This window comes from Ornithorhynchus anatinus, chromosome 8 (assembly GCF_004115215.2).
Source record: "Ornithorhynchus anatinus isolate Pmale09 chromosome 8, mOrnAna1.pri.v4, whole genome shotgun sequence".
Lineage (NCBI taxonomy): Eukaryota > Metazoa > Chordata > Mammalia > Monotremata > Ornithorhynchidae > Ornithorhynchus > Ornithorhynchus anatinus.
In genome coordinates, this window is record NC_041735.1 from 4,776,249 (window position 1) to 4,802,274 (window position 26,026).

The 26,026-nt window shown below is 54.2% G+C and overlaps 1 protein-coding gene across 3 annotated transcripts in view; it reads right to left on the bottom strand.

Moving 5' to 3' along the window:
• Positions 1-26,026, bottom strand: part of UNC13C (unc-13 homolog C) — a 184,726-nt gene that overhangs the window by 109,973 nt on the left and 48,727 nt on the right. For 2 of the 3 annotated variants that reach the window (XM_029070801.2, XM_029070800.2), the window contains exons 8-11: positions 24,443-24,514; positions 19,668-19,887; positions 10,834-11,061; positions 7,813-7,954 (exon numbers count right to left, since the gene is read on the bottom strand). In XM_029070801.2, coding sequence (XP_028926634.1) covers positions 7,813-7,954; positions 10,834-11,061; positions 19,668-19,887; positions 24,443-24,514 — 662 coding nt within the window. The remainder of the gene's footprint in view (positions 1-7,812; positions 7,955-10,833; positions 11,062-19,667; positions 19,888-24,442; positions 24,515-26,026) is intronic. The other variant, XM_039912855.1, reaches the window with a different exon arrangement.

Here is a 26,026-nt window from a genome sequence, read left to right on the forward strand (position 1 = left end):
AACCCGGGTCCTCCGGCTCCCAGATCCGGGCTTTATCCGCCGGCCCGCTGTTTCCCACCGACCCGTCCTCGCTGGGATTGCAGGGAGCTATCCGGGGCTGGGATCATGGTTGAGGGTGACCCGAGTGCGATCCTCCCGCCTCACGCACACAGGGGATGCCTTCGCCCTGGTTGGGAAGTGAGGAGGCAACATTGCCTAGGGGTCAGAGCACAGGCCTGGGAGTCAGAAGGACCAGGGTTCTAATCCCTGTTCCGCCACTCGTCTGCTATGTGTGACCTCGGGCGAGTCCTTAACTTCCGTATGCCTCGGTAACCTCATCTGTAAAATGGGGATTAACGCCGTGAGTCCCGTGTGGATCGAGGACTGCATCCAACCTCGTTAGCTCGTGTCTCCCCCGGAGCTTAGAACAGCGCTTTGACACATAATAAGCTCTTAACAAATACCATCGTTATTATTATTATTATTATTATTTTCCCCAGCGCTTCCAGACAGCCACCCCCTCACCCCGGCCTCAGATTCAATCCCCCCGCCCTTCTCCCCGAAGGACATTTTCCATCCCCGCGGACTCCAAGCGCCGATCTGGCCCTCCGAGATGGACGGCTCCGGGCCGGCCGAGGGACCGACCTCGCCATTAGCCTTCGGCGATGGACACTAACGACGAGGCCGGGCTAATGGAGCCGGTAATCGACGCCGGACGGGAGACCATTACCGAGCCGCGCTAGGAGCAAACAATTTCTGGAAGCGGAAACTGCCTCTGCGGTCCGCGTGCTCCGGCTAATGAGGCAATTAAGTGACTTCCCCTCGGAGAGTCCGGCGGAAAGAGGTCTTCGAAGGGTAGGTCTAGGGTCCAGCGGATTTGGCCGAGGAAAGGGAGGGGGAGGGGAAGGGCCGGACTGAAGTTTGCGGACGGAGCGTCTAGACCGGAAGCTCATTCTGGGAAGGGAATTTATCTACGGACTCTGTTGGACAGCAATCTTCCCAGCGGGATTAAGACCGGGAGTCCCATGTGGGACAACCCGATGAACTTATATCGACCCCCAACGCTCAGTACTGTGCCTGGGACATTAGTAAGCGCTGAACAGATACCATTTTAAAAGTGCTCGGTACAGTGGTCTGCACACTGGGCGCGCTCAAATTAAATTGATTGATCGATGGTGGACGGAGGCAATGTTGGAGACAGGAAGGACGGGGAATCCTGGTCTCCTTCCTACACGGGACAGTCCCTGTCCGGGTCCAACCTGATTAACTTGTATCTATCCCAGTCGATCGATCGGTCGATCGGTCGTATCTTTTAAGTGCTTACGGCGTGCGGAACACTGTAGTAAGCCCTTGGGAGAGGACTATATAGCGATCTATCGATCGTGTTTATCGACCGCTTACTATGTGCAAAGCACTGAACTGAGCCCTTGGGAGAGGATGACAGAACAGAGTTGGTAGACACGTTCCCGGCTCGGATTGAGCTCGCGGTCTGGAGGGGGAGACCGACATTAAGGTGAATAAAAAAAATTACGACCGTGTAGATAAATGCTGGGGGGCTGAGGGAGGGGTGAATAAAGGGCGCAAATCCAAGCGGAAGGGTGATGCAGAAGGGAGTGTGAGAAGAGGGAACGAGGGTTTAGTCGGGGAAGGCCTCTTGGAGGAGACGTGCGTTCAGTAAGGTTTAACGCTATCCCAGCTATTGGACTAGTGCTTGACACCTTGTAAGCACTTAGTTAATAGTAATCTAATAAGGGTATTTGTTGTGCACTCACTAGGTGCCAAGCACTGTTCTAAGCACTGGGGTAGATACAAGGTCATCAAGGTTTTCCTCCTGGGCTCACGGTCCTAATCCCCATTTTGCAGCTGAGGAAACTGAGGCCCAGAGAAGTGAAGTTTAGAACCTCTGGCTCCCAAGCCCGAACTGTCTCCACTAAGCCACGTGTGGTCTAGCGGCTAGAGCCCGGGCCTGGGAATCGGAAGGCCCCAGCTCCACCACTTGTCTGCTGGGTGACCTTGGACCAGTCATTTCACTTCTGAGCCTCAGCGACCTCATCTGCAAAATGGGAATTAACACTATGAGCCCCACGTGAGACGTGGACCGCGTCCCACCTTATTAGCTTCTCTCTACCCCGGAGTTTAGACAGCGCCCGGCACATAGTGAGCAGGCTGCGGGCAGGGAACGTACAGCGCTTGGTACGGTGCTTTGCACACCGTAAGCACTCAATAAATACGACCGATCGATCTTCTGAATGGCCTGCAGAGGATGGAGTAATCCTGGTGTCCCCCCCTCCCTTTAAAGCCAGGGACCAGCCCTACCGCCTAGGCGGCAATCTTGGGAGGTGAACGGCTACTGGGGATTAATGCAAGCAAAGCCTCGTGTTTTGGGGGTACGGGGCTGGGGAAGGAGTTGCTCAGTCAATCAAAACTATTTATTGAGCGCTTACCTGTGCAGAGCACTGTATTAAGCACTTGGGAAAGTACAATACACTAGAGTTGGTGGACACTTTATTCATAATAATAACGTCGGTATTTGTTAAGCGCTTACTATGTGCACTGTTCTAAGCGCCGGGGTAGATACAGGGTCATCGGGTTGTCCCACGTGAGGCTCACAGTCTTCACCCCCATTTTCCAGATGAGGTCACTGAGGCACAGCGAAGTGAAGTGACTCGCCCACAGTCACCCAGCTGCCGAGTGGCTCGAACCCATGACCTCCGACTCTCAAGCCCGGGCTCTTTCCCCTGAGCCGCGCTGCTTCTCTAATATTTTTATGGTATTAGTTAAGCGCTTACTAGGTGCCAGGCACATTCCCTGCCCACAGTGAGCTTACCCTCTAGAGGGGGGGACGGACATTGATAGAAGTAAATAATATAAATCAATATTACATTTGATGGGAATGACTTTAGGGCAAGCCAGAAGAGACCCTTTGAACGGGGAAATGTATATAATGTCATATTATAGTATTAATACAGTGATAGTCGTTTTTGTGGAATACACTACTTTTTTTCCAGAAAAGGAAGACAAAATAGCCGTCGTTCTCCAGGTCTCCTCCTTAGGCCCATTTTCTGGGTCACAGATTCATTCTTCATTCACCTAATGGTATTTATTAAGCTCCCAATTTGTGCAAAGCACTGCCTGGGCACTTATTGTGTGCCTCTAGTTATCTGCACCACATTAGATTTGGTCCCTGTTGGACGCAGAGGACTCTACTTGGCACTTGCCGTGTACAGAGTTGGTTCAGAGTGCTTAGAACAGTGCTTGGCACATAGTAAGTGCTTAACAAACACCGATATCATTATCGTTACGAAAATGTCAGAATTAGAAGCAGCGTGGCCCAGCGGATAAAGCCCAGGGCCGGGAGTCAGAAGGGCCTGAGTTCTAATCCCGGCTCCTCCCTTGTCTGCTGTGCAACCTTGGGGAAGTCACTTCACTTTCATTCATTCAACCGTATTTATTGAGCGCTTACTGTGTGCAGAGGACTGGACTAAGCGCTTGGAAAGTACAACTTCTCTGTGCCTCAGTTCCCTCATCTGTAAATGGAGGACTAAGACTGGGAGCCCTATGTGGGACGGGGATTGTGTCCGACGCGATCTGCTTGTATCCACCCCGGCGCTCAGAAAAGTGCCCGGCACAGAGTAAGTGCTTAACAAATACCGTTGGTTCGTCCGGTTTCCTCTCTCTGGTATCTTCTAACCTTCCAAAACAGGGACAGTTCCCAATTTTTCTCCACCACATTGCTTTGCTCCGTCACCCCTGCTGAGCTGGATTATAGAGATCTTCAGTTTCATAAAAGAGTGAGCATATTTTTAAGCCAAAGCTGCCAGATTTATACCTGCCTTTTTTATTATTTCTAGGAGCGGTTGTGCTGCCTCTGAAGTAAATCACTCTGTGGGACTCGAGACAGAAACCTTCTTGAACCCGCTGCGAGGAATCTGCCCTCAGAAATTTATAATTACATGAGAGACTCTGATCTCCTTGTTTCAAATGAAACCTCTCCGCGTCTTTCTAGTTAATCGATAGATACTCCCGATCCGTCCCCTCTTTCATTTCGATCCCTGTTTCATCCCGGGTTTAAAACTCCCGGAGTGGGTTCGGCTTCTAGAAGAAGCTCGCCGGGTCTTAAAACGCACTTATTTCCTACAATTAGGGAGGTGAATCCCAAAGGATTCGGGAGGGAGCAGTTGAAGTGGACAGGGCTCAGTAGGAAAAAGCTGGGCCTGGGAGTCAGGAGACCAAGGTTCTAATCCCGGCCCTGCTGTGTGACCCCGGGCAAGTCGCTTAACCTCTCTGGGCCTCTTTCCTCAGCTTGCAGGATGGGGGTGAGGCACGGAGGCGGCTCTCGTCATAGATGGTGAGTTCTGGGTGCGAGGGGACTGGCCCTGATTGATTATCTGCACCTACCCTAGCACCGACCACCGTGCTTTTACTCGGACGGAGGGCTCGGTAAATACCGTGATTACCGTGTGGTCTTCTGCACCCAACACCGACCTCATTCATTCCAACCTTTGGGCAGAGCGCTGTCCTAAGCGCTTGGGAGAGTACAATTTAATGACAGACACGTTCCTGCCCACAGCGAGCTCACAGTCTAGAGGGGGAGAGAGACATTAATATAAATCAGTAGATTAAAGAAACACATAAATAAAATACATTTTTAAAAATAACCTCCTTCCCGTTGGGTGGATCTTGTCTACCCAACCTCTCTCGGCAGGGTCACCCCGGAACGGATGACGGTCGAGAAAGAATCGGCCGTAATATCGTGGGACTTCTTAAGTGCTTATTCTGTGCCCAACACTGTTCTAAGCGCCGGGGTGGACACGAGTCAGTCGGGTTGGACACAGTCCCCGTCCCACGTGGGGCTCACGGTCTTCAGTCCCATTTTACAGAAGAGGGAACCGAGGCGCAGAGCAGTGAAGCGACTTGCCCAAGATCACACAGCTGCCGTGTGTGGAGTGGGAATTAGAACCCGGGTCCTTCTGATCCCCAGCCCCGTGCTCTATCCGCTAAGCCGTGCCGCTTCTCCTTCTGTTGTAATTTTCAAGTAAGTTTAAAGGTTCTCATTAAAAATTCAGGGGCAAAGCAAGGCCAGAAGGGAAGTCTTCTCCTTCTGTGAGCAAGCACCCAAATGACAGCCCCCGGAAGATGGGCAGATGGGGGAGACGCCCCCTGCGGGACCTCGCTATCCAGGTATGGAAGGCGACCGTTTTGTTTTGGAGTACCCAACTCTCTCCCGCTTCAAAAACCCACCCGAGATCGAAGGACCGATCTCCAACTGAGCGCTCAGAATCAGAGTCACAGGACCTGGGTTCTAATCTCGGCTCTGCCACTTATAATAATAATAATAACGCTGGTAATTGTTAAGCGCTTACTCTGTGCAGAGCGCTGTTCTAGGCGCTGGGGGAGATACAGGGTCATCAGGTCGTCCCACGTGAGGCTCACGGTCTTAATCCCCATTTTACAGACGAGGGCACTGAGGCCCAGAGAAGTGAAGTGACTCGCCCGCGGTCACCCAGCTGCCAAGTGGCAGAGCCGGGATTCGAACCCATGACCTCTGACTCCCAAGCCCGGGCTCTTTCCACTGAGCCACGCCGCTTCCCCAGAATGGAAACCGGGGAGACCGGAAAACCGGGGAAACCAGTTTATGGAAAACAGGTTTACGCAAACCGGGGGCGGCGGAGGCGTTAGATCATTGAAGGTACCGACCGGCCCCCCCGCCTCCCCCCTTTCCTCTCGAAAACAGGGATGTCGTTGGGGGCGGGGAACGCGACTGCCGGCTCTGTCGCTTCGTACTCTCCCCAGCGCGTAGCACAGTGCTCCGCACCCATCGAGCGCCGGGCAAACACCACCGACCGATCGCTCTGAGAAGCTTCCTCGAGAAGGCTGCCGGCCTTGAGGGTCACCGAAGGCCGAGCTGGGTCTCTGCTCAGACCTTCGCCACCTCGTTCGTCCATTCGACCGTATTTATCGAGCGCTCACTGTGCGCAGAACGCTGCACTTCTCTCTGCCTCGGCTCCCTCATCCGGAAAACGGGGATCAAGACCAGGAGCCCCGCGCGGGACACGGGGCGTGTCCGACCCGATTAGCTCGGATCCGCCCCGGAGCTTAGTACGGCGCCTGGCGCTTAGTAAGCATTTAAACGACATCAGCTCAGAAAAAATAAACGCGAATCCACGTAAAAAACCCCAACAGGAGATTGCAGACGTTTTTCTTTCCCCTCGGCCGATTTTCGCACCGAGAATCAACCGAAATAGACACGATGCTCCAAGGGTTACGGCAGAGGAACCGCCGCCAGTACGAGGATCCGTCCGTCCCCGAGGACGCCGTTTACTGCCATTCGCGCGTCGGCTGCCTCATCGAACTACGAGGCGTAAAGGGTCTCGCTGAAATAAGTAGGAAGGAGCCGATTCCGCTCTACACCGGCGGCCCACGTGAGAACCAGCCAGAGGGAGGGCCTCGTGAGGAGCGAGTTTCCGTGCCGCTTGCCTGCTGTGTGGCCTCGGGCAAGTCACAGCCGTTCCGGGGCCTCAGCTTCCTCGACTGTAAAAGGGGGGATTGAACACCCGGTCTCCCTCCTGCTGAGACCGGCTCAGTGGAAGGAGCCCGGGCTGCGGAGTCAGAGGTCATGAGTTCGACTCCCGGCTCTGCCACCGGTCAGCTGGGCGACCGTGGGCGAGTCGCTTCACTTCTCTGGGCCTCGGTGACCTCATCTGCCAAGTGGGGATGAAGACCGTGAGCCTCACGCGGGACGACCCGATGACCCCGTATCTCCCCCGGCGCTTAGAACGGTGCTCTGCACATAGTAAGCGCTTAACAGATACCGACATTTATTATTTTCTATCTACCCCAGCGCTCACAACAGCGCCCGATGCAGAGTAAACGCGTAACAAATATATCATCATCATCCTCTAGACCGTAAGTTCATTACGGGCGGGAACCCGCCCGCTAACTATGCTCTACCGTGCCTCGGGCAAGTCACTTAACTCTTCTAGTGACTCTTCTAGGGAAGCGGAGCGGCTCAGCGGGAAGAGCCCGGGCTTGGGAGTCAGAGGTCACGGGTTCGAATCCCAGCTCCGCCACTTGTCAGCTGGGTGACTTTGGGCAAGTCGCTTCACTTCTCTGGGCCTCAGTGCCCTCATCTGGAAAACGGGGATGAAGACTGGGAGCCCCACGTGGGACAACCTCATCACCTTGTATCCTCCCAGCGCTTAGAACGGTGCTTTGCACGTAGTAAGGGCTTAACCAACGCCGTCGTCATTATTATCATCCGTAAAACGGGTACTGAAACTCGGAGTCCCATGTCGGGAAAGGGACTGTGTCCCGCCGGATTTGTCTGTCCCCACCCCAGCACTCGGTACAGCGCTTCGCACAGAGTGAGTGCTGAACAAATGCCACAATCGTTATTACTGTTCTTTCTATCAGTGACATTATTATCGTTGTAACCGTTATCATTACTCTCCCAAGTGCTCAGGACAGGGCTCTGCACGTAGTAAGCAGAGTAACACGGTGAGCGGCACAGTAACAGGGTCGTGGGTTCAAATCTTGTCCGGTCGGGTTCGCACGCTTGTCGGCTGGGTGACTTCGGGCGCGTCACTTCACTCCTCCGGGCCCCGTAACTGCCCCAGCACTTAGAACAGTGCTCTGCACATAGTAAGCGCTTAACAAATGCCATCGTTATCGTTACAGTAAGCGCTCAATAAAGACCGTGGATCGATCGATAATTATTGTTATCCCCAGGGCCGCACTGGGGCAGAATCCAAGTGTGAGGACAGGTCGCCTTCCCCGGCCACCCCCGGTCAAAGGAAAGCCTCCCGCGGCGGCTAAGCGCCCTCCGATACTCACAAATAGAACTTCTCGTCCCAGACCGGATTCAGGTTCCCAAAGATCGTCCTGGTTCTCCTCTTGTTCTTTCCAACCTGCACCGTGACGTAGGGGTCGCTCGATCCTGTTTTGTCTTTCGCCTGCAGGCCCTGGGCGCACACCACTGAAACGCAACCATCGCGGTCATCGCGACGGTATCCGTCAAGCCTGACCGTGCGCCGGCCGCTGTCCCAAGCGCTTGGGTGGATACGAGCCAGTCGGCTTGGACGCAGTCGCCGTCTCCTGTGGGGCTCGCGGTCTCGATCCCCCTTTTACAGATGAGGTGAGGCGGGGGGAATACGTAATAGTAATTATTATGACAAGGGGCGTGGCTCAGTGGAAAGGGCCCGGGCTTGGGAGTCAGAGGTCATGGGTTCGAATTCCCCGCCCTGCCACTTGGCGGCTGCGTGACTGTGGGCAGGTCACTTCACGTCTCTGGGCCTCAGCGACCTCACCCGGAAAAGGGGGATGAAGAGCGTGAGCCTCACGCGGGACGACCCGATGACCCCGTATCTCCCCCGGCGCTTAGAACGGTGCTCCGCACATAGTAGGCGCTTGACAGATACCAACGTTATTACAACCTGATGACCCTGTACCTCCCCCAGTGCTTAGAACAGTGCTCTGCACAGAGTAAGCACTTAACAAATGCCAACATCGTTATTATTATTATGGCATTGAAGCGCTTACTGTGTGCCAAGCACCGTTCCAAGCACTGGGGTAGATACGGGATAATCGGGTCGTCCCACGCGGGGCTCACGGTCTTAATCCCCATTTTGCAGAGGAGGTAACCGAAGCCCAGGGAAGTGAAGTGACTCCCCCAAAGGCGACCCAGCGGACAAGTGGCGGAGCAGGATCAGAACCCGCATCCTCTGCCTCCCAAGCCCGGGTTCTTCCCGCTAAGCCACGCTGCTTCCCTAGTGAAGCGAAGCAGACAAGTGGCAGGGCCGGGATTAGAACCCACGACCTTCTGTCACCCAGACCCGTGCTGGGAGTCCCGGGCGTGGACACGGACATTCATTCGTTCATTCAGTCGTGTTTAGTGAGCGCCTACCGGGTGCGAAGCACTGCACTCACCGCTCGGGAGAGCACAGCACGACGGCGGACCGACCCGTTCCCTGCCGGCGACGAGCTCCCAGGCGAGACGTTACAGGCGGGGGACGCGACTACTGATTCTGTTGTGCCGCCCTCTCCCAAGAGCTTAGTACAGTGCTCCGCACGGGGCGAGCGCTCAGGAAATACGAAGGACCCCGGTGACGGCCCCAGTTTCCGGAGGCCGAGGGAGCCGTAGCTGATCGGATGCTCCTCCCCCAGGCCTGGGAATCCTGATGTTCCCGATCCAACCGTTCCCAGCTATGAATGAGCGTTCGGGAAATCAAAGTGATGGGGAATTAAGAAGCCCCTTCAGCTCTCCGTCACCCCGTGAATGAAGACTGCATTAGAAGCGGAAGCAGCGTGGCTCCGTGGAAAGAGCCCGGGCTGGGGAGTCGGAGGTCACGGGTTCGAATCCCGGCCCCGGCCACCTGTCAGCCGGGTGACTTCGCTTCTCGGTGCCTCAGTGACCTCATCTGGAAAATGGGGATGAAGACCGTGAGCCCCACGTGGGACGACCCGATTCCCCCGTGTCTCCCCCAGCGCTTAGGACGGTGCCCGGCACCTAGTAAGCGCTTAACAAATCCCGACGTTATCATTAGCGATCTCGTTCCTCTGCAGAACTCATTCCTTCGCTCACATTTATCCGATAGTATTCATTCGATAGTATTTATTGGGCGCTTGCTGTGCGCAGAGCGCTGTACTAAGCGTTTACTATCCACACCGCCACTCTCTTATGGCACCTGTTAAGCGCTTCCTACGTTCCGAGCGCCGCGCGGAGCGCGGGGATAGATACGAGCTAATCAGGTTGGACACGGGCCCCGTTTCACAGTCTTCATCCGCACAGGGGGTGGAGTCGCTCGTCTGCTGTGTGACCTCGGCCCCGTGGCTCAGTGGCAAGAGCACGGGCTTGGGAGTCAGGGCTCATGAGTTCGAATCCCGGCTCTGCCACCTGTCGGCTGTGTGACCGGGGGCGAGTCACTTCACTTCTCTGGGCCTCAGTTCCCTCAACTGTAAAATGGGGATTAAGACCGTGAGCCCCGCGTGGGACGACCCGATTCCCCCGTGTCTCCCCCAGCGCTTAGAACGGTGCTCGGCACACAGTGAGCGCTTAACGGATACAAATACCAACATCAGTGTGGGTACTCGTTAAGCGCTTGGCTTCAAGGTTCTCCATCCCCTCGCCCCCTCCTACCTCTCCTCCCTCCCCTCCTTCTCCATCGCAGCCCGCACGCTCCGCTCCGCCGCCGCCCGCCTCCTCGCCGTCCCCCGTTCGCGCCCGCCCCGCCGTCGACCCCCGTCCTCCCGCCGATCCCGGAACTCCCTCCCTCCTCACCTCCGCCCAGCTAACGCTCTTCTCCTCTTCCGAGCCCTACTGAGGGCTCACCTCCTCCAGGAGGCCTTCCCACACTCAGCCCTCCCTTTCCCTCCGCCCCTCGTTCATTCGATCGCATTTGCGGAGCGTTTACTACGTGCGGAGCGCTCGGAAAGTACAATTCGGCAAGAAAGAGAGACGACCCCCGCCCGCGATGGGCTCTAGTAATAATAATCCTAACGGTGGTATTTGTTAAGCGCTTACTGTGGGCCGAGCGCCGTTCTAAGCGCTGGGGGAGGTACGGGGGCGTCGGGGCGTCCCACGGGAGGCTCACGGTCAATCCCCATTTTACAGACGAGGTCACTGAGGAACGGAGAAGTGACTTGCCCACAGCCACACAGCTGACAGGCGGCGGAGCCGGGATTCCGACCCCAAGCCCGGGCCCTTGCCCCTGAGCCGCGCCGCTTCTCTACACATACGTGCTGTGGGACAGGCACCGTACTCAACGTAACCAGCATCTAGGACAGTGTTTGACGCCCAGTAAGCGCTAACCCATACTATTGGAAAAACAAAATGGATTTAGATGGAAGCCCCCTGACCTGTGATGGTGATTTTTGCCGACCATTTAGACGTCCCGTCCAACACGCTCTGCTTGGCTGCCCTCGTGCACTGCGCAAAATCCGCCTCTGAAACCTGGAACATTTCCTGGATCACCTCGAAGACCTCCGGTCTGTTTTTCTCTCGGATCTTCATCCTCTCCTTCATCGCCGTGATGATATTCTGGGTCTTGTCCTCCGCCCCGTGTTTGGAACTCTTCTCGGCGGCCCCTAACGCGCAAGGAGAATCGACCAGCGGTATTTACTGAGCTAAGCGCTTCGGGGAGAATTCGCCGCCAGGAGCCAGAGGGTCGCTCGATCGAATTTATGAGGCGGCGTGGCGGACAGAGCCCGGGCCCGGGAGACAGGAATGTCACGGGTTCTAATCCCGGCTCCGCCGGGATTTTAGGCAAAGTCACTTCACTTCTCTGGGCCTCGGTTACTTCATCTGTAAAATGGGGATCGGGACCGTGAGCCCCACGAGGGGCAGGGACCGTGTCCGACCCGATTTGCCTGTATCCACCCCAGAGCCCAGTACGGCGCCTGGCACAGAATAAGCGCTGAATAAATACCGTAATCATTATTAACTACGACTGAGCACTCGCTGTGTCAGTCGGTCATATTTACGAGCGCTTACCGCGTGCAGAAGCACTTGGGAGAGTACAGTATAATATTCTATTTATTGCTCTTGATTCTATTTATCGCCATCGTTCTCGTCCGTCCGTCTCCCCCGATTAGACCGTGAGCCCGTCAAAGGGCAGGGGCTGTCTCCGTCTGTCACCGACCTGTCCATTCCAAGCGCTTGGTCCAGTGCTCTGCACACAGTAAGCGCTCAATAAATCCTACTGAATGAGGGAACGGGTGAATGAATATAACAAACACACTTCCTGCCCACAGCTGCGTGCAGAAGCACTTGAGAGAGTACAACATAACGAACGTATTTGCTGCCCACGATGAGTTCACGGGCTGTAATCATGCTGGTATTTGTTAAGCGCTTACTGTGCGCAGAGCACCGTTCTAAGCGCTGGGGGGAGATACAGGGTCATCGGGTGGTCCCACGGGAGGCTCCCAGTTAAGCCCCATTTTACAGATGAGGGAACGGAGGCACAGGGAAGTGAAGTGACCCGCCCACAGTCCCACAGCTGACGGGTGGCAGAGCCCGGATTCGAAGCCATGACCCGTGACTCCCAAGCCCGGGCTCTTTCCACTGAGCCGCGCTGCTTCTCTAAGACGTAAGAGAAGCAAGACGGGGCAGGTCACCGGGTGAGCAGCTGACGGTTCTAGGCGGGTTGATCCGAACGGCCTTTTGGGCTACCGTCAGGGGGCAAACATTAGCCCCAAGGAAACCTATGGGACATTTTCAAGGCCCAATCTATCAGCTGGAATTTCCTGAAAATACTACCAACAACAGCCCTTATTAAGCGCTTCCTACGTGCCAAACACCGTTCTAAGCGACGGGGTAGATACAAGCTAATCAGATCGAACGCAGTTCCCGTCCCGCCTGGGGCTCACACTTCACACTCTTATCCCCACTGTACAGATGAGGTAACTGAGGCCCAGAGAAGTGAAGCGACTTGCTCGAGGTCGCGCTGCAGGCCGGCGGCAGAGCCGGGATCAGAACCCAGGTCCTCGCGACTCCCAGGCCCGGGCTCGATCCGTTAAGTCACGCTGCTCCTACTGAGTGCTTCCTACATGCTGAGCACTGTACTGTAAGCTTGGGAGAGCACAGTGCGACAGAGTTAGCCGCATTCCCTGCCCACGGCGAGCTTGAGAAGCAGCGTGGCTCAGTGGAAAGTGCCCGGGCCCGGGAGTCAGGGGTCATGGGTTCGCATCCCGGCTCCGCCGCCTGTCAGCTGCGTGACTTCGGGAGAGTCATTTCGCTTCTCGGTGCCCCAGTTCCGTCATCTGTGAAATGGGGGTGAAGACCGTGAGCCCCACGTGGGACAACCTGATTCCCCTGTGTCTACCCCAGCGCTTAGAACGGTGCTCGGCACACGGTAAGCGCTTCACAGATACCGACATTATTACTTCTCTGTGCCTCAGTTGCCTCATCTTTATAATGGGGGTCGACCGTGAGCCTCACGAGGGACAACCTGATGACCCTGCATCTCCCCCAGCGCTTAGAACGGTGCATCTGCACATCGTAAGCGCTTAACGAATACCAACATCATCATCATTCCAGTCTAGAGGGGGAGACAGACGTTAATGGGAATAATCTATCATATAGAATTAAAAGTACATTCTGGCCGGTCACTTCGACTTCCTTCCCATCGGACACTTCGACAGCCTTACCATCACGTAACCACAGGGTTTGTGCCTCTGAGCTCTGCTGTACTCTACCGAGTGCTTAGGGTAATGCTTTGCACACGGTAGGAACCGGCTAAATACTAGTCAGTCGATCGTGTCTGTTATTAGTAATAATCACTGTTACTATTATTACGGTATCTGCCAAGACCTTACTCTGTACTAAGCGCCAGGGTGGATCCAAGCAAATCTGGTGGGCCACGGTCCCTGTCCCACGAGGGGCTCGCAGTCGCGATCCCCATTTTCGCTAACTGTTGTTATGCGTCCTATTTACCGAGCGCAGAGCACTGGACTAAGCGCTTGGGAGGGCACAATCTAATCCCGTTGTGGGCGGGGACTGTCTCTCTTTATCGCTCTGTCGTACTTTTCAGGCATCTAGTACAGTGCTCTGCACACCATAAACGCTCAATAAATACGATCGAATGAATCTAACGTCAAACACATTCCCTCCGGATGAGGTGCCTGGGCCCCAGAGAAGTGAAGTGACTTGACCAAGGTCACACGGGGGGGACGTCGACTCGACCCCGGACCCAAACCCCCGTCGTCCCCCGCGTTCAGCGCAGCGCACTGGACGCAGTAAGCATTTCGAGCGATCGATCACGGGGCAGTTTCTCAAATCCCGGAGATGACCCGGTGGGATTAGTATTAATAACCGTATTTACCGGGAGAGGACGGCGGGACATCGAACCCATTCCCCGCCCAGGTCGAGCTCCCAGTTTCGGTCGTTTTCCCGGGAGCTTCTCCCGGGGAGCCTCGGCCGTTGGCACCGAAGCCCGCGGGGCTCCCGGGGGGAAGGGAAGAGCGACGGGCAGCGTGGCCGGGGTCCCCCCGGCTACTCGCCCTCCAGCCGGAGCCCCCCGACGGCCCGCTCACCGACCGGCCCCGGGCGCAGCGTCCTCCGGAGCGTCGCGCCCTCGGTAGAGCGCTGTACTGAGCACTTGGGAGAGTGATATGACACTATAACAGACACATTCCCTGCCCACGGCAAGCTTCCGGTCTAGAGGGGGAGACGGACGTTAATATAAATACCGATCCCCCTCTAGACCGTAAGCTTCTTGTGGGCGGGGAACGTGTCTCCCGACTCTGTCGTGTGGTGGTAATAATAATAATAATACTGATAATGTTGGTATTAGTTAAGCGCTTACTACGTGCAGAGCACTGTTCTAAGCGCTGGGGGAGAGACAGGGTCAGCGGGTCGTCCCACGTGGGGCTCACGGTCTTCATCCCCATCTGACGGATGAGGTCACCGAGGCCCCCGAGAAGTGAAGTGACTCGCCCACAGTCACACAGTTGGCTCATCTGGAAAATGGGGACGAAGACCGCGAGCCTCACGTGGGAAAACCCGATGGCCCTGTATCTCCCCCAGCGCTTAGAACGGTGCTCGGTACATAGTAAGCGCTTAACAAATGCCAACGTTATTATGCAAGCATCTGAGCCCAGAACCCTTGGGAAGGTCAGATTTTCAATTTCCCTGACTAATCTCTCATCTCTGATCTCGCTCCCCACCCTACTTTCATTCAGTCAGTCAGTCGGTCGCGCTTACTGCGCGCTTACTGCGTGCAGAGCACTGTTCTAAGCACTGTACTGTTCCCCCCCCTCTACTGGATCACTTCGATCCTGACAGCCGCTACCTGTCATTTACTTTCACATCCGTCTTCCCCGCCGGATCGCAAGCTCCTCGGGGATTTGTTAAGCGCTTACTCTGGGAAGAGCGCTGTTCTAAGCGCCGGGGCAGATACAGGGAAATCAGGTCGTCCCACGGGAGGCTCACGGTCTTCATCCCCATTTTACAGATGAGGGAACCGAGGCCCAGGGAAGTGAAGCGACTCGCCCACGGTCACCCAGCTGCCGAGTGGCGGAGTCGGGATTCGAACCCTTGACCTCTGACTCCCAAGCCCGTGCTCTTTCCACTGAGCTCCGCTGCTCCGCAGGGATTCCTGGGAGCAGGGATCGTGTCGGCTGACTCTCTCGTACTCTCTCCCGAGCACTCAGTACAGTGTCCTGCACCCGGTAAGTGCTCAGTAAATACGATTGACTGATGGATTATAACCCCCCTGCGGGCCAGCACTTAGTACGGTGCTACTGTGCTGCCAAATGCTTCCCGTGTGCCAGGCACCGTACTGAGCGCTGGGCTGGATGCAAGCTGGTCGGGTAGGACACGGTTCCTGTCCCACGGGGGGCTCACGGGCTTCAGCCCCATTTTACAGATGAGGTGACCGAGGCCCAGAGAAATTAAGCGACGTGCCTAAGGTCACACAGCAGACGAGTGGCGGAGCCGGGATAGAACCCGGGTCCTCTGACTCCCAGGCCCGTTCGGTACAGCGTCAGGGCGAGAGCCACCCCTCCCCACAATCTCACCAGCCAAATGGGGATTCATTCATTCATTCAACGGTATCTACTGAGCGCTTCCCATGTGCAGAGCACTGGACTGAGCGCTTGGAATGGACTAACGGGGAACAGATGGAGACGGTCCCTGCCCTCTGACGGGCTCACGGCCTAATCGGGGGAGACGGACGGACGAGAACGACGGCGATAAGTAGAATCGAGGGGGTGAACATCTCGTCGAAACAATAACAAATAAATAGAATTAAGGCGATGTACGTTTCACGAACAGTGCCGAAGACTGTGGGCCCCACGAGGGTCCCGGACTGCGTCCGATCCCATTACCTCATATCTACCCCGGCGTTTAAGTACGGCGCCCGCACGGAGTAAGCGCTTAACGGACGCCACACGGCCCCATTTCACTTTGGCCCTTCGCTGCGGATTCGGCCACGTTTCACCGGATCGCCGGGCTGACCGGCAGCTGGGGAGAGCGACGGGAAGAAAAATGAAGGCGGGACCAGGTGCCTCGATCAACGGGGCCTCTCCAACCGAGGATGGATGAGTTATTGATGGAGGCATTAGGAGCCAACGGCAACCTCTCGCGCACGGTAATTTAACCAGCCCTTTCGCCCGGGGCGGGAGACTCACCCCCACTTAATGTGGGGAAAAAAAAAAATCAACGTCGGCTCATTAGGATTCAGATTTCTAAACGCATCACCCCTAAGGAGGAAGAGGAGCGCGCCGATGCCATTTCTTCATCGGTCGGGTGTGTTATTCATTCCGTCGTATTTATTTATCTTAATACGGAGAAGCAGCAGGGTGTAGCGGATAGAGCCCGGGCCTGGGAGTCACGGTTCTAATCCCGGCTCTGCCTCGTGTCTGCCGGGTGACCTTGGGCAGGTCACTTCACTTCTCTGGGCCTCAGTTACCTCATCTGGAAAATGGGGATGGAGAACGTGAGCCTCCCCTGGGCCCCGATTTGCTCGTATCCACCCCAGCGCGTAGTACAGTGCCTGGCATATAGTAAGCGCTGAACGATTACCACAGTTAGCGTTATCATCACCATCGTCGGCAACACTCCGAACGTCTGCTTGTCATACCGTACTTCCCCAAGCGCTCGGCGCAGTGCCCTGCACACAGTAAGTACTCAATAAATCCCATCGAATGAACGAACATTCTGATGACCCCCGCGGAGCTGGCTCAGATAATCCGATCGTTTTCTGGGATCCCCGGTCTCTTTGCTTGTCTCCCACTCCGAGGGATTTCTTCTCTACGGTCAGAGGAGCCCATTGGGAAAAGGGCAGGACTAGAAATCGGGAGACCCGAACGCTGGCCTTCTGGGTGACCCTGAAGCGGCGTTGGACACTGGGTAGAGCACGGGCCTGGGAGTCAGTAGGATCTGGGTTCTAATCCCGACTCCACCATATGTCTGCTGGGTGACCGCGGGTGAGTCACTTGCCTCCGTTCCCTCATCTGGAAAATGGGGATGAAGACCTTGAGCCCGACGTGGGGCAGGGACCGTGTCCCACCCACTTTGCTCTTCTCCACCCCGGAACTTAGAACGGCGCCTGGTCCATAGAAAGTGCTCAACAAATACCACAAATCGATCGCTAGTGTGTTCATTCAAATGTATTTATTGAGCACCTACCCTGTGCAGAGCACTGTACTAAGCGCTTGAGAAGTACAATTCAACAACAGAGACGATCCCTGCCCGCAACGGGCTACTTCTTTTCACTGAGCACTGTTCTAAACGTTGGGTAGTTACAAGTTAATCGGGTTGGACACATTCGCCGTCCCGGGGGCGGGGGGGCGGGGCTCACACTCTTAATCCCCATTTTCAGATGTGTTAACCGAGGCCCGGAGACGTGAAGCGACTTGCCCAAGGTCACACAGGAGACATGAGACATGCACAGGAGAAGCAGCGTGGCTCAGTGGAATAGAGCACGGGCTTGGGAGTCGGAGGCCCTGGGTTCGAATCCCGGCTCTGCCCCTTGTCAGCTGTGCGACCGCGGGCGAGTCACTTCACTTCTCGGTCCCTCGGTCACCTCATCTGGAAAATGGGGATGAAGACCGGGAGCCTCACGTGGGACGACCTGATGACTCTGTATCTACTCCAGCGCCTAGAACAGTGCTGTGCACATAGTAAGCGCTTAACAAATTCCAACATTCTTAACGTTATTATGAGGTAGAGCTGAGGATGAGAACCCAGGTCTTTCTGATTCCCACACCCAAGCGCTATCCACTAGGCCACGCTGCTTCATAGGGAAACAAGGATAAGATCTCTGGTCTCCCCAGTTCATTCACTGGATCGTATTCACTGAGCACATCCCGCGTGCAGAGCACTGCACTAAGCACTCGGGAGAGTACCCTATAGCAATAAAGGGATACATTCCCTGCCCGTAACGAGCTCACAGTCTAGAGGACTTGAAACTCCTCACACTGCGAGTCCCACGTGAGACAGAGACTGCGTCGGGTCGGATTATCTCGTAACTACCCACAGGGTTTAGAACAGGGCTTGGCAGCCTCGAATAAATACCACAACTGGTATTAGTCCCAAAAATGGACTGTCTGGGGCCCGGCACATTTATCTCTTCCCAACTCTTTCCCCTTCTCTTTCCGCATATTTCTTAGGCCTCCGCCGGGTTGCTAATTGTTTCTGAACAGGAGATTGGATTTTAATCATCTGGCGTGCGTCCGTAGGTAAGGAGAGTGAGGAGTGGGAGGCTCCCCTTTCATTGATTCAATAGTATTTATTGAGCGCTTACTATGTGCAGAGCACTGTACTAAGCGCTTGGGATGGGCAAATGGGCAACAGAGACAGCCCCCGCCCTTTGACGGGCTTCTTCTGAAACCCCCTCTCCCCAGAGATGAGTTTCTCAACAAGGGGGTTCAATCTCCCAGCCAGCCGGGCACTCGCGCGGAGCGCGTTACCGCAAGGTTCGCTTCCCCCGGCCGTGTAGAGGGCGTTTGAATCGGGGGCCGACGAGAAGAGGCGGAGGGCTCTTCTCTGGGGCCGCATCAGCTCCGACCGGAACTGAAGAGGTGCTTACCTCGCCCTGGGGCCCGGTCTGAGACGCCGGAAAAAAATTATAACCACCCTGGTCCCATCCTTGCCAAGCCCAGGTCTCCAAGACGGCTGTCATGGTGAGGGAGACCCAGACTGCACCCTTTGCTCCTCTAAAGCCAAGCTTCTCGCCGTCCCCTCGTCTCGTCTATCTGGCCGCCGACCTCTCGCCCTCATCCCGCCCCGGCCCGGAACGCCCTCCCTCCTCCTATCCCTCAGACGATGACTCTCCCCCGCTTTCAGAGCCTTACTGGAAGCCCATCTCCTCCGAGAGGCCTTCCCTAAGTCCCCCTTTCCTCTTCTCCCACTCCTTTCTGCTTCGCCCTGACTTGCTCCCTTTATTCATCCCCCTCCCAGCCCCACACCGCTTATGTGCTTCTCCGTCATTTATTTATTTCCATCAATATCCGTCTCGCCCTCCAGACTGCAAGCTCGCTGTGGGCAGGGGATGTGTCTGTTTCTTGTTATCTCGTACTCTCCCAAGCAGCTTGGCTCAGTGGAAAGAACCGGGGCTTGGGAGTCAGAGGTCACGGGTGCTAATCCCGGCTCCGCCACCTGTCAGCTGGGTGACTTTGGGCAAGTCTCTCAACTTGTCTGTGCCTCAGTTCCCTCATCTGTAAAATGGGGATGAAGACTCTGAGCCCCATGGGGGGGGACCACTCGATTACCACGTATCCCCCCTCAGCGCTTGGAACGGTGCTTGGCACCTAGCAAGTGCTTAACAAAGGCCACCATCGTTAGACTGCAAGCCCGTCAGTGGGCAGGAATTGTCTCTATCTGGTGCCGAAACGTACAGTCCAAGCGCTTAGTACAGTGCTCTGCGCATAGTAAGCACTCAATAAATACTATCGAATGAATTATTAGTAGTAGTAGCACAGTGCTCTGCCCACGGTAAGCGCTCAATAAATACCATCGACTGACTGAGGGGGCAGATCCCATGGCGGGCGGCCAGCTCATCGCGGGCGGGGAATGTGTCTGCTTCTTGTTATATTGAAACCGTCCCCCTCCCCTAGAGCTTAGTAGAATGCTCTGCAGAGAGTAAGCGCTCGACAGATACAGCTGAATGAGCGACTGGTCCTCGAAGGCGTGTCCGGGGCAGAGAGGGAAGCGAGGACGGTCACTGTGGACGGCGGGCGGGGGGACTTACTCTGCAGACAATCGGCGTTGAGCAGGTCCTGGCACTTCTCGTGGCATTTGACGCCGCACTCGGTGCACTTGACGCCCTGGCGAGCGATGCCCCACAGGAGCCCTTCGCACTCGTAGCAGTAGGTGGGGGCCGTGGCCGTCCACACCTCGAAGTTGTGCGGCGTCGTGGACGACATCGGGTAGATCAGGGCCTGCAGCGTCTTCCTGAACACGTGCACCTTCTGTTTGGGGGCGGCGGGGCGGGGGGGGGGGGGATACCGATAATAGCTGTGGTCATTGTTATCGTTAATGATAATAATAATGGTATTTGTTAAGCGCTCACTATACGCCCAGCACGGTTCTAAGCGCTGGGACGGATACAAGGTTAGCAGGTTGTCCCACTCGGGGGGCCACAGTCTTGATTTCCCATTTTACAGCTGAGGGAACTGAGGCCCGGAGAAGTGCTGTGCTGAACACTGGAGTAGATACAGGATAGTCAGATCGGACAAGCCTCTGCCCCACACTGGGCTCACAGAATAATAATAATAATAATTGTGGACACATACTAAGTGCTTAACAGATACCATGAAAAAGGAAAATAAACGGAAAGTTTGAAGATTAGAAAGCTTCAAGAAGCAGTCGCCCACTGACACCTCAGTGGATCGGCTGACTTTGATATCTTCCAACTGACTCTAAGCTCGTCCTCTAGACCGTAAGCTCATCGTGGACGGGAATGTGTCTGTTAATAATAATAATAATGTTGGTATTTGTTAAGCGCTTACTATGTGCCGAGCACTGTTCTAAGCGCTGGGGTAGACATAGGGGAATCAGGTCGTCCCACGTGGGGCTCACAGTCGTAATCCCCATTTTACAGATGAGGGAACTGAGGCACAGAGAAGTTAAGTGACTTGCCCACAGTCACACAGCCGACAAGTGGCAGAGCTGGGATTCGAACTCATGAGCCCTGACTCCAAAGCCCGTGCTCTTTCCACTGAGCCACGCTGCTTCTGTGTCTGTTATATTGTTCTCTCCCAAGCGCTTAGTACAGCACTCTGTACACAGTAAGCTCCCGATAAATACCATCGACTGACTGACTCTGCTTGGATCTCCACGTTCCCTCCACAGAGAGAGGCACTTGCAATCAGTTAATCGTATTTACTGAGCGCTTACCGTGTACAGAGCACTGTCCTAAGCACTAAGGGTCGGCAGAGAAGAGACCAAAAGCCAATCAGCTCATCCTACTTATTGAGCGTTTACTTCATTCATTCATTCAATCTTATTGAATAAGAGTTTACTCTTATTTAATAAGAGTTTGCAGAGCACTATATTATGAGAAGGAGCGTGGCCTAGTGGATAGAGCACGGTCCGGGGAGTCAGAAGGTCCTGGGTTCTAATCCCGGCTCTGCCCCTTGTCCGCTGTGTGAACTTGGGCGAGTCGCTTCACCGTCTCTGCGCCTCTGTTCCCTCATCTGTAAAATGGAGGTTAAGACTGTGAGCCCTCTGTGGGTCAGGGACTGTGTCCAACCTGATTATCTCGTATCTGCCCCAGGACTTGGACCAGTGCCTAGAAGCAGCGTGGCTCAGTGGAAAGAGCATGGGCTTTGGAGTCAGAGGTCATGAGTTCGAATCCCAACTCTGCCACTTGTCAGCTGTGTGAGTGTGGGCAAGTTGCTTAACTTCTCTGAGCCTCAGTTCCCTCAACTGTAAAATGGGGATTAAGACCGTGAGCCCCACGTGGGACGACCTGATTCCCCTGTGTCTACCCCAGCGCTTAGAACGGTGCTCTGCACATAGTAAGCGCTTAACGAATACCGACATTATAATAATAAGAGCTTAATAATTACCACTAGTATTATTACTAAGCATGATAAGACATGGCAAAACGAGAAAGCGGGGACTAGGGTAAAAGACCCCGAAAGGGCAGCTGAAAAAGTCTGAAATTCACAGAAATGAAGAAACTATTCTTCATCAGGAAACAGATTCAAAAGAAATACGATAAGCTTCCTCACTCCCTTTAAGATTATGTAACTGATTACTTTTTTGACTTGAACTAGACTCACAAAAGCTGGCTGTCTTCCTTTCTAGAATAATTTGAACCTAATAACTTCCTAGTTGCATTGCTTTTTAATTTTTTATTTAAGCTGTGCATGTGAAATACCTTCTGGTCTATATATAGATAAGCCCTTGAGCGTGGAATTTCATTCCAGCAAGACTAATAAAAAAAAAAAATCAAGCGTATGAGAGGGAAATAAATATTAAGGTACTATAAATAGCAGACCGGTGTTAAAACCAACCGTCCAGTAGTGATCCATTCTCTGTGGAGAGGGCGAAGTTAATTAAAAAATAGAAAAACGCAGAAAAATCTATCGGACAGTACACCGAAAATCAATTGAACAGCATGCGATGGAGCCAATCTCAGCACCGAAGCTGGGAACGGTGAAGAAAATTCTCCCGTTGCGACCGGGAGATGGATAATCTAATACATTTTGGGGGTCTTTGATTTCTGGGTTATGGGCATCTGCTACCAAAAATTGAAGACCACTCATTGCACTCCAGTGAATTGGTATATTGGAATTGGTATATTAATAAATTTGGTATCCGGGAGGTAAAAATGAGCTCTGGGAGACTCAGAGGGTTAGAGGAAGCAGGAAAGGCGTTCATTCTATGGGAGGATCACACTGGGATAATAATAACAATAACAGCGGTGGTATGTGTTATACCGGTCACTACGGGCTAAGCACCGTACCAAACGTTGTGGTAATAATAATGATGGTATTCATTAGGTGCTTATTACGCATCTAGCACCGTTCTAAGCTCTAGGGTAGATCCAAGCGAATCAGATTGGACACAGTCCCTGTCCCACATGAGGCTCAAAGTCTTAATCCCCATTTTACTGATGAGGGAACTGAGGCACAGAGAAGGGAAGTGACTTGCCCAAAGTCACACAGCAGGCAAGCGGCGGGACCGGTACATGGAAGATAAACATGTCGGACAGACCCTGACTCACATGGAGCTTCCAGTTTCAGTAGGAGGGAGACTGCGTATTTTCTTGCCATCTTACGGATGTGGAAACTGAGGCCCCGGAGGCATTAAGTGACTTGCTCAAGGCCTCACAGCAGGTAAACGCCAGAGCTGGGATTGGAACCCAGGTCCTCTGACCCCCAGCTCCATGACCTTTCGACTAGGCCGGGCCGCTACCCGCGAGGGGGACTGGAGGATTCAGTGAGGAAAAAGATGGGGCCAAAAGGAGTTAAAGTTTCTCAGCCTCCTGGATTGGGTGAACTACAATTCCCAGAATGTGGAACCTGAACTGAGCATGCTCCATGAGAAGCAGCAATTCCCCCAGCCAAATCTACAGTCTAGAGACGGGCGATGGTATTTATTGAGCCCTTACAGTGTGCCGAGCACCGAACTAAGCGACTGGGAGAGTACAGTAGAACAATAAACAGACACGTTCCCTGCCCACAACGAGCTTACAGTCTAGAGACGAGGAGGCGCATCTATTGAGCACTTACTACGGGCAGAAGACTGTACTAAGCGCTTGGGAGAGTACAATAGAACAATAAACAGACACCTTCCCTGCCCACAATGAACTTACAGTCTCAAGGAGAGACAGACCCTTAGGAGACAGGATTCAGTCCCCCACTAAATGGGCTTCACCAGAGAGGTATTTTTCGGCCCCCTGTTGTTGGTCTGGGAGAAGGGATGGTTGGAGAGAAAACAATAATAATAATTGTGGAATTTTTAAGCGCTTGTTATGTGTCGGGCACCATACTAAGCACCGGGGTGGATCCAAGCAAATCGGGCCGGACACAGTCCCCGTCCCACGTGGGGCTCACAGTCTCAATCCCCATTGGACGGACGAGGGAACCGAGGCCCAGAGAAGTGAAGTGACTTGCCCAGGGTCACCCACTAGACAAGAGCCAGAGCGAGGATTGGAACCCATGACCTTCAGACTCCCAGGCCCGTGTTCTGTCCGCTACGCCATCCTGTTTCTCTAAAGAAAAGAAATGAAACGTGCCACGTTGTTTGGAATTCAAACTGTTGTTTCTCCGAATCCCTGGGGACTAAGTTATTTCCCAAGCTCGTTGTGGGCAGGGAATGTGTCTGTTACATTGTACGCTCCCAAGTGCTCTGCATACAGTAAGTGCTCCATAAATGCGACTGATTGATCGACTGCTTGACGCATGGTAAATGCTGGATAAATATTCTCCTTCATTAAGGCCCACCTCTAAACATTGGGACGGATGTGAAGAGGGGTCCGTCCCTCCTTCTCTCCAAGGTTCCTTTGGTCCATCTTTGAGTCAGAATCCTGGGCTGGGGTGGACCCCGAAAGGAAGCAATATGGCCTAGTAAAAAGAGCATGGGGCTGGGAGGCAGAGGACCTGTGTTTCCAGCTCTGCCACTTGCCTGCTCTGTGCCCTTGGGCAAGACATTTTCCTTCTCTGTTCCTCGGTTTCCTCAACTGTAAAATGGGGATTCAGTGCCTGTTCTCCCTCCTGCTTAGAATGTGAGCACCACGTGGGACAGGTACTCTGACCAGTTTATCATGCCTCTACTCCAGCGCTTAGGACAATACTCGACACATAGCAAGCCCTCAGTAAATATCACTATTATCATCATTATTTACTGCCATTATCTTTATTTCTCCCGAGAGGCCGCACTGATCCTTCACAAGAAGGCCACATTTACAAACCAGACTCTGGCCCAGAGATCAAAACACCAGTCCAACTCCCCCCCCCCCCCCCCCAAGTCCCAACTCTCACTCCCAAGACTTTCAGCACCAAAAGCACTTACCAACTCCTCATCGTTTAGAGACGTGCGGATGACCATGGCCAGGGAGATGCCAGATTTCCGGGCAGCCAGGGTCTGGGGCGAACACAGAACAGGAGCGTGTAAAGGCAAAGGGTATCAGGACACTGCCCAAGTAGACAACGAAGACGCTTTCTTCTAGTTTTTGTTTCTGTTTCTAAATAACATTTGTTAAGCTCCTACCGTGTACCATGCCCTATACTAAGCGCTGGGGTAGAGTCAAACTAATCGGGTTGGACACAGTCCCTGTCCCACACGGGGCTCACCCTCTCGATCCCCATTTCCAGATGGGGAAACTGAGGCCCAGAGAAGTGAAGTGAAGGCCCAGAGTCGCAGAGCAGACAGGTGACTGAGCCGGGATTAGAACGCAGGTCCTTCTGACTTCCCAGGCCCGAGGTGTAGACACTAGCCCACGCTGCTTCTCATTCGCTGTGTTCTCCCCGGGTGGCCTCCCGGGCCTCAGTTTCCCCATTTACGAAATGGGCCCATCATCCCCCTCCCCCCCCAGCCCCGCTTCCGTCTCAGTAGGCAGCCTGACATCCGAGAGACTGTACAAATTTCCACACTCCTTGGAAAGCGATACCTGGTGACGTTTGCAATCAATTTCTGGCTTTGAAACTGTCATAGATTCACTTCTTCGGCATCGAGGCTCTGCCTAAAGCCAGCTTTTTGGAACTGTTCCAGGTTTGTCATTCCTAGAATCTTTAAATGCAAAATCCTAGAAATTACAATACCGGGTCGCTTCCTTCCCCGAAAAATCTCCCACGCAACACCCGCGGTGACTAGCTGTTCCCACGGGCCGCCTTCCCCGCCCTCCCCTCCCCATATGAATCACTGTTCCTGTGGGCCCTGGTATCTCTCCATCAATAAGAGGAGCAGTGTGACCTAGTGGCTAGAGCATGGGCCCCGGGAGTCAGAAAGTCAGGGGTTCTAATCCCGCTCTGCCCCTCGTGTCCGCCGTGCGACCTCGGGCGAGTCACTTAACTTCACCGTGCCTCAGTTCCACCCTCTGTAAAATGGGGATTAAGACTGTGAGCCCCTTGTGGGACAGGGACTGTGTTCAACCTGAATATCTTGTATCTACCCCAACGCTTAGAACGGTGCTGGACCCCTAGTAAGAACTTAACGAACGTCATCATCGTTATTATCATCAATCAACCAGTCGTATTTATTCGGCGCTTACTGTGTGCAGAGCACTGTTCTAAGCGCTCGGGAGAGTACGATATAACAACAAACAGACATATTCCTGCCCATGACGAGCTCATAGTCTAGAGGGGGAATTACGGTATTTGTTAAGCACTCACTATGTGCCAGGCACTGTTCTAAGCGCTGAGGTAGATACAAGTTAATTAGGTTGGACACAGTCCCTGTCCCACACGGGGCTCCCAGTCTTAATCCCCATTTTACAGATGGTGGAACTGAGGCACCGTGAAGTTGAGTGACGTGCCCGAGGTCGAACAGCGGACGAAAATGGCAGAGCGGGATTAGAACCCATGACTTTCTGACTCCCAGGGCCCATGCTCTAGCCACTAGGCCGTGCTGCTTCTCATCTTCTTAAGACCGTGAGCC